This window comes from Arachis ipaensis, chromosome B9, assembly GCF_059453495.1.
Source record: "Arachis ipaensis isolate K30076 ecotype BB chromosome B9, ASM5945349v1, whole genome shotgun sequence".
NCBI classification, from domain to species: Eukaryota; Viridiplantae; Streptophyta; class Magnoliopsida; order Fabales; family Fabaceae; genus Arachis; species Arachis ipaensis.
The window spans coordinates 100270032-100279556 of record NC_142444.1 but is presented as its reverse complement, the minus strand read 5'-3'; the positions used below and the strand labels follow the sequence as shown (position 1 = coordinate 100279556).

The following is a 9525-nucleotide window of genomic DNA, read 5'->3' as shown; positions in this document are numbered from 1 at the left end:
AATAATTTTTTTATTAAAATAATTTAATATTTATGCTGAATAAATAATGGTTAAAAATATTAAAAATTGTTGACTCCAAAAATTTTTTTTATTTAATTATATAAAGTATTTAATTTTTTTTAATAAATAATAATATATATTATTTTTAAATTTATTTTAAAAATATATATTAAAAATAAAATTAAATATATTAAGATACAATGATATTTAAATATGTCAAAATGTATTTAGAGAATAAATTTTTATTTTCTATTAATATATGATTGAACATAAAAAAATAAACATACCTAAAATATGTTTAAAATTATTATACTTAATATATTTTATTATGTACTACTTTTGTACTCTCGTATATATAATTATAAACAAATACAATACAATACAATTTATTCACTTTCCTATGAGATGAGAATTTCCTAAGAGATGCGAAAGTGAATGTATTGTATTGTATTATATATATATATATATATATATATATATATATATATATATATATATATATATATATAAAATACGCACCATGATATAAAACTCTTTTATTTCATTAATTTAAGACTTAATTTAGCCATTAAAATTATATTTGAACTTTAATTTAATTTTTAAAATTTTAATTATCTCAATTTAATTTTTAAACATTTTAATTGATTTTCTGATAAAAATCACCAAAAAAATTAACATAATTAAAATTTAAAAATTTAATTGAGACAATTAAAATTTTAAAAATTAAATTAAAAATTAAATATAATTTCAAAAATCAAATTAAATATTTTCTCTTTAACTCAGTATAGTAATTAATACGTTCAGTGGTTAGAAAAACAAAAAAAATTAATACATTCATACTATCTTGGAAAGAAACTTCCTCGTTAATAATTATTCATGGTCCAAACCATTATAAATACATATACATTGCACGCAAAACAAATCAAATTCGACTACTATTTGCACCTTTCCAACATCCAAGCCATATACACAGCTTAATTAAGTTTCCTTTTTTCTTCCTTCATCCCTTTAATACCCTGCGTTCCATCCTCCTCTTCTACAATAGCGAAGACAACACAACCAACCATGAGTGACACACTTTTCTTTGCAACAACCCCAAAACGCAGCCGTTCCGACGAAACTGGCAGCGGCGATGCCAAGAAATTGTCATCTGCTACCAACCGCCATGACCCAGCTGCTGCACTTGCGAGTGCGCGGCACGAGTTTGGAGAACACGGCGGGGTTAACATGTCGATCGAGGCTTCCGCCACGTTCACGGTGATGGAGCCAGAGACCATGCGGCGGATGTTCTCCGGAGAGCTTGGCCCCGACGGCGACTACTTTATTTACAGCCGCCACTTTAACCCGACGGTGCTCAACCTCAGCCGTCTCATGGCCGCCCTCGAGGGAACCGAAGCCGCCTACTGCACTGCCAGCGGCATGTCCGCCATCTCCGCCGTCCTCCTCCAGCTCTGCTCCAACGGCGGTCACATTGTTGCCTCCCGAGCACTCTACGGCGGCACTCACGCCCTCCTCCGCCACTTCCTCCCTAGGTATTAATTAATTAGCACTCCAAAACCATACAAATTCAAATTCAGCATAGAGAAAATCACGCTGGATCTTGGCGCACCATAACATTACTCCATTTATATTCCAACGTCGTATCTGAGTCTACTCTAACAAACTAATTTATTAAATTAATTAATTAATTAATTTTCAGTTGTAACTATTTTTTTAAACGGATTCTATTTGGTTGAAACTAACTTGTACTAGGGCGTGTAACATTACGACGAGTTTCGTGGATGTTGACGACGTGGAGATGGTGGAGAAGGCTATTGTGGAGGGGAAGACGAAGGTGCTGTACTTCGAGTCGGTGTCGAACCCAACGCTGAGGGTGGCGAACGTGCCGGAGCTGAGTAGGGTGGCGCACGGGAAAGGTGTGACGGTGGTGGTGGACAACACGTTCGCTCCGATGGTGCTGTCTCCGGCAAGACTGGGTGCTGACGTGGTGGTTCATAGTATCTCCAAGTTTATCAGTGGTGGGGCCGATATCATTGCAGGTTTGTGTTTGTTTCGGTCTTTTATCTTTTCGAATTTTTTTTTTAAAATTAAATTTTTTTTTTCATTTTTTATAGTATTAGAAAATAATTTTTTATTTAAATTAAATAAATAAAAAAATTTACAAAAATATATAAAATATAAAGTAATTATGTAAATGTACAATGAATATCCGAGATACTTGCACAATTTTTAAAGTGTATTGAAATATACATAAGTTTCAATTATCGTCTTAGTAACGGAGATGTGTATATAATTGAATTGTGGCTATGTTTGTTTGATTCTTATTTTTTTTATTTCATCTAATTGAATTCAAATAATTTTTAAATTTTAAAATTATAAAAATATTTAATTTAAAATTTAGATTACTATACTTTAAAATAATTAGTACCATAATATAAGAATATTTATTTTTATTAAATTAAATTATTAATTTAAATTTTAAATTTAATATTTTTATAATTTTATAATTTAAAATTATTTAAATTAAATTGAATAAAATAAAATGATAAAAATCAAACAAATATAGCATTAATTCGCCAATGAATAATAACTCAAATGGCATAATCTTCTCATACTCATCTAAGAGGTTGCGGATTCAATCCTTCGTATCTTTGGTAAAAAAATATATATATAGCATCAATTCAATTATATACACTAAAACACCAATTAAAATTTCTCTGAGATAAGGAGATTCTTTAAAAATTTTGCACGTACCTTGGATCTTTAGTACTCATCTAATTTTTGTGATCAAGTCTGAGTACCTGATATTTATTTATTTTTTTTGAAACCTTCTTGGTATATTATGTAATTATGTTATATTTTATGTATTTTTATAAATTTTATATTTATTTAATTTAAATAAAAAAATTTATTATGTAATAAAAAATATGAGTTTTTAGGAAAAGTTAAAATTTCACTTGACAAATAAAAAAGATTTTAAATCTTTTAATGTAATAAAAAAGATACATTTATCAGCATGAACTATAAGATTAGATCAAACACGTCATTAGTACTTGAATCTCCAAAATAATGGTATATAATTCCTCAGGGCATCATAGAATTAGTGACAGATCCAAAATATTTAAGTCGTGAAGAAAGATAATGTGGAGGTATAATTAGAAAAATCTTGGGGTGCATTACTTAAAAATACTACAAACAAAAAGTTTCAATAAAAAATGTGAATTAAATATTTAATTGCATAAAATACTAAAATAATATTTTAAAATTTATATTATTGATAAAAATAATTTTAAAATATATTAAGACAAATATAATTTTAAAAAATACGATCAAAAGTATAATTAAGTGCTTATTTATCATGTGATATACATTAAAATTTTATTATTTATTATTTAGTTACTATTTTATTAATTTATCTTATTTATTATTGTTTAAGATTTCATGCATTGAATGTATTGGAAACAATTTTTTTTTTCACTCACGGGTGTCCCTGTAATATTTAACAAAATCTTTAAAAGAATGATACATATTATAACTTAATAACTTTGTAGTCAATATAAATAAAATTAATTAATTAAACATATTATTTTTTATTTTTTTATTCTCTTAAAGATAGTGGATTCAAATTTTATTATTTAGATACTAGTTTAATAATTTTATCTTATTTATTATTGTTTAAGATTTCATGCATTGAATGTATTGAAAAAAAAAATCTTTTCACTCTCTTAGGGCTGTCTCTATAGCATTTAACAAAATCCTAAAATGAATGATACATATTATAACATGATTAATAATTTTGTAGTCAATATAAATAAAATTAATTAATTAAACATTTTTTTATTTTCTTAAAGATGGTGGAGTCAAATTTAATAAATAATAGAGAAAAATTGTAAAACATATTTATAAAATAAAAGATTTTAATGCATTAGGTGAAGTAATTAATTAGTTTTTTTTTTAATAATAAGTGAATACAAAAGCCACCATCCCTTACATTAATGAGTAAAAGGTCAATGATATAACTATATTTATAATTTTAAAAAACACTTTTAATTTTTTATTTCTAAAAATTGTTTTATTAAATATTTGTACTTGAAAGAAAAGTAATAATTTCAAAATTAAATATAATTTTTCTCAATATTTGTATGAACGGTCCTGTAAGATAATGTTTTAACAAAGATCACAACAAGCACGTGAGTCCTTTTGTCTAAAATGGTGGATGATTGGGGGCCACAAGCCGTGCGAATATGCGATTGATTCATTCCCCTTTCCCCATGATAATCTAGTTTTTAATTACATAAATCAAAGCAGATTTGATATTTGTAGTGACTACTTTTCTTGGCTATGTAGTCTGTCCGCATATTGTTACTATAATCTTTCTTTGTTGGAGAACATGCTCTATAGGACAATTATTAAATTAAAGTTAAATCAAGTAAATGGGACTCCTTTATCTTTGGATACATCCACGACTACGCTCTTACTCACTCACTATTCCAGCTCATATAGTATACCACTGTATCTTATCTACACATCAATCTGCAGATCCAAATAAGTTGGGTGTCCCACACATTACTATTAATTAATATAAAAAGATTTGTGGTTAGCTATTAAAACTTTTACAAATTACCCAACTTTAGGTATTTGGTAGTTATCATCATCATCTTTATTAAAGACATGAAACCTTAACGGACAGCGATAGTCCCCACTTCTGCGAGATATCAATTACAACGACAGTAGTAAGATACAATATTTTTGAGGATATATTTATTTATTTATTTATTTTAATTTTATTATAATTTTAATGACTAATTTTTCAATAAATTTAAGATAAATTCAGTAATAATTTTACATAAATAAAACTTAAAACACAAACGAACCAAAAATATATTTGATACAAAATAAAAATTTTAAAGACAAAATTAAAATAATATAAAATTTAAAAATATACTTTATCTTAAAAAAGGAAACAATGATGCTAGTAGTCCAAAATAATGAAAAAAGATATTTTAAAATGGTAATATTAATAAAGTGATATTTTAATTATCGTTAAATTTGTAATATTTATTATTTGTGAGCCTTAATATTTTAATCCAAAGATGATTAGTGGTATATTTTTTTCTAAAGTAACAATATAATTTTAGAAGAGTTAGATCCTAAAATAATATATCTTTTAATATTTTTTTTTACTTAATTAATCATATTTTTAAGAAAAATAATAATTGTATTTCAAATTCATAGTTTTCTACACGAAAGAAAAATACAATAAATTTATGCATTTTAGATTTACAAAAGTATAATAAAAGTATTATTTATTTATTTATTATTAACGACATAGATGTTTAATATTTAGTACTCCCTCGAAAAAAAAAACAAAAAAAAAATCAAAATCAAACAAACATTAGTCTCATGCTTAATTATGGAAAAGTTTAGGGCCAACAACTTTGTTAAATTTTGACCAGTATATAATTAGTAAAAAAAAAGTGAGCCATTGAATAAAATCTTACACTAATCTCACACTATTAAAATTATCTTGATGACTATTTGATGGCTACAAATCACAAAAATTACTGACCCTATCATTCCTCCTTAATTATTAAAGTGAGTGCACAATTTACACACGACCTCGACTAAGCCACCTTTGGACACATGTGATCACCGTTCGTACTACCACGTGAACGATCTTTGTCTTTTCCTTCTGTGTCTATATCACTTCTTTCATTCTCCATAATACACGTGTTTAGGTTGTCGAAAAATGTAGAAGAACATGTCATTTCCACGTAGTCCTGTCACGTTATATTTTTTATCTAATAAAATTGTAATGAAATAAATAATCAATAAACAACTAGAATGATATTTAAAAAATTAATATTATATATTTTTGTTTTTAAAAAATTTTAAAAATATTGAAAATTTATTGTCTTCATTAGGTAAATTGATTTTTTTATCGTTTTAATTAAATTTAATATATATTAGATAAATAAATTCTGTAAATTTTATTACAAAATAATTAAATTTTACAAAATATTATAATATGATAAATAATTCTTTTTAAAATAATATAAAGACTAATTTGTCAATTAATTATACTTCAAATAGTATAGCTTTTTTATATTTACTTTGAGGACTAATTACTATTTATGCTAAAAATAATTTATTTAAAATAAATGATTTTATAATTTTTTTATATTTATGCTAAAAAAAAGTTTTATTCTAGGAAAAATAAATTTGGCCTTTAATTTGGTTTTGAAACAAATAAAGTTGTTAAATGTAAAAAGATTATTTATCCAATAGAGTCGGAGAATCTGATCACTGAGTTTCAAACAAAAGAAAATTCACACCTTTGGCGTGGGACGTGCGATTGTTTACCTTTTCCAAAACTGATGGATTTTCTTTTTGGTGACTCCAATCCTAATGGATGCATTAGACTATTAAGAGTTAAGATCGTGTTTGACCTATTGATGATGCTGTAATTTTTTACGCTTTTTCTTATGGTATTATAGTGTTACTTATTCAACAATTCAATTAAATAATAATACATTTTTAGGAAACGATTAAGCACAGCAGAATTTATTACATCAATTCTAATTTCTTATTATTATTTTTTTGGACTTATCAATTCTAATTTCTTGATAGGGGTTGTGTGCGGGCCTGCAAGCCTAGTGAATTCGATGATGGACCTCCACCAAGGGACCCTAATGTTATTGGGCCCAACAATGAACCCAAAGGTGGCATTCGAGCTCTCAGAGAGGATCCCTCACTTGGGCCTAAGGATGAAGGAGCATTGCCACCGTGCACTTGTGTTTGCAACAAGGCTGAAAAATCTGGGCTTCAAGGTCATATACCCAGGCCTTGAAGACCATCCCCATAATGAGCTCTTGAAGTCAATGTATAACAAGGAGTATGGGTTTGGTGGGCTTCTTTGCATTGATATGGAGACAGAAGAGAGGGCCAACTGGCTCATGCACCACTTGCAAAACCATGGGCAATTTGGGTTCATGGCTGTGAGCTTAGGCTATTATGAGACCCTAATGTCATGCTCTGGGAGTAGCACAAGCAGTGAGATGGATCCTGAGGAGAGGGCCCTGGCTGGAATCTCACCGGGCCTAGTTAGAATGTCAGTGGGCTATATTGGGACCTTGGAGCAGAAGTGGAGTCAGCTTGAGAAGGCGCTTATTAGACTCCAAGAACATGGGCTAAACAAGAATTGAAGCACTCTGCATTAATGTTTCACTGTTTTGTCACTTCTTTTAATGCGATAATAAAGCTTGTGTTCAAGATCATACGTACAAATATGTTTATGTTTATATTTTGAATTTCGTCCATTAAGACGTGGCAACTTTAACTTTTGTGTTAGGATTGCTAAGAGTAGCGTGAAATCGAATTTATTCTGGTATAGATTTGACTCTAAATATTCACCTGCTGTTTTATAGATTTCTTAGTCAAAATAATTATTTTCGAAAGATTAAACTGATTTGAAACGTTGGTAAAGTGTCGAGATAAAAGCAGAAATTAAAAGAGATACACGTGTATTAAGTGGAAATTATTTGGCACAGATTCGATTTTGATGCTTTAGTAAATTGAGTAGTTACTCGAATGGAGAATCAAGCTGTTAGACTTTGTTAGTAACGCTCTTAACAAAAGAGTGGAAATGGTTACCTTAATCTCCGCTTGTAAAGGGACACGAATTCTTTAATGATCAATTATAGAAAGAGGGCCATAAATAACAGGAAGCAGTACGGCACAGGAGTTGGAACTCACTATCGATTTGTTAAAAATTGACAAAATAAGACCTTAATTTAGCTTAAATCCTGATAATTTTTTTTTCCCGACACAATTATATCAGATGGTGAAAACTTGGTCTAAAAAAATGCTCAATTAAAATTCTAAAAAGGACGATGTTCTTTTCTCAAAATTACGCTTTTTAATTTGTATATGGATGACAAATTTGAGTTAGACCCGGTTATGGAAGAGGGGGAGCTTTACCTGTGTGTGGTGTCAGGAAAGGTAGAAATCGGACCCTGCGTATTTGGTGTGCTTTCTCGGACGGTCCGAGCTCCGTCTACGTGTCGCCCGCAGGTGACTCCTCCAACGGTGCACTTTTTTCAATGTTAACCCATACTCAACATCCATTTTCACATTCACTCCATTCTCCCACATTCACTCCATTCTCCCAAAGAAGGGCCACGGCTGCTTCTTCTTCTTCCTTATTCCTTCTGGATCTTACTTTGCATGGTGAAAGTAACTTTAAAATACTAAAGAAAAAAAATGTAGAGATGTAGATAGTCCTGAACTTCATATCATACATTATCTCAATACATAATTTTTTTTAAATTTTTTTTAATATTTTATAATTAAAATTATTATTATTATTATTATTAGTATTAGGAAGTTAATTATTTTTATTATTGTTGTGAGAACTTAGAATGTTATTACACTTTTTTATTTTTAATATTGGATTAACAATGGTGTTTTTTTAAATTGTGATCTATTGTGGTAATTTTTTCTAAAATGTGGGATGATTTAATGTATGGAGTACAAATCGGACCGTCCAATATTTAATAATTACAGAAATCGGACCGTCCGATTTGTGTTAAAAAAAAAATTTGGAGTACACGGACCATGCGAATTCATTTTATTCTTTATATAAAAATTCATATATTTACAATACCCATGATCCGACTTCATTTTATTTTTTATATAAAATTTATATTCTTACAATACCCATGGTCCGACTTCATTTTATTCCTTATATAAAAATTCATATATATACAATACCCATGGTCTGATTTTCAAGTTGGGAAATTCAAATTTCAGCAATTGTAAAATCGGACCCCTCGGACCATGTGATTTCTATCCCTGCCAGTAACATAAAATTGTCCCACCCTTTGGTCTAGCACGCTCTAATTCCATATTGAAGCACATAACGCTGCTTGGTTCCATAACGAAAAAATTGAACCTCAAAATTACGATAGGTCTTTTTTGGCCTAAAATTATTAGTAAAGTAACAAATATGTATTATGTTTTGAATTTCATTAAACACTAAACACAAATCGGATAATAAAGAGGACTCAAGCATAAATGCAATGCAAAAGACCAGAGATAATGCGACAATCCCCATTGAGATTTGCTGCACTATAAAACTCTGTTTAGAAAGGAAATTCAAATTGAGATGGAAAGACGGAGAGATAGAGATTAAATTAAATTTTTGTGTTGTATTTAATATAAAATATATTAAGTTATGTTTTAATATTATATTTAATTTAAGATAAATATAAAAATTAAGTGATAAATTTAAAATTAAAAAGTTTAATTGATGATACTTTTAACAAAAAATGTTATTAAAATTTTAGTATTTTTTTTTAAATTTTAATTTTTTATGTTTTTACTTTTTGAAAGTACTGAAAAGAATAAAATTGTATTATAAGACTAAAATTTTAGTTTTAATCTTTGCCCACCAAACACAATATTAAATCTTAATCCTTCAGTGTTAGTTTCAATTTCTGAAAACAAACACTACCTAAATTAATG

The 9525-nt window shown here is 28.0% G+C and overlaps 1 protein-coding gene across 1 annotated transcript; it reads left to right on the top strand.

Moving 5' to 3' along the window:
• Positions 1-827: 827 nt before the first annotated feature.
• Positions 828-7319, top strand: LOC107618704 (methionine gamma-lyase). The gene is made up of 3 exons (XM_016320838.3): positions 828-1532; positions 1753-2039; positions 6631-7319. The coding sequence occupies exons 1-3, from the start codon at positions 1066-1068 to the stop codon at positions 7203-7205; spliced, it is 1329 nt and encodes a 442-aa protein (XP_016176324.1). The 5' UTR covers positions 828-1065; the 3' UTR covers positions 7206-7319.
• The last annotated feature ends 2206 nt before the right edge of the window (positions 7320-9525 follow it).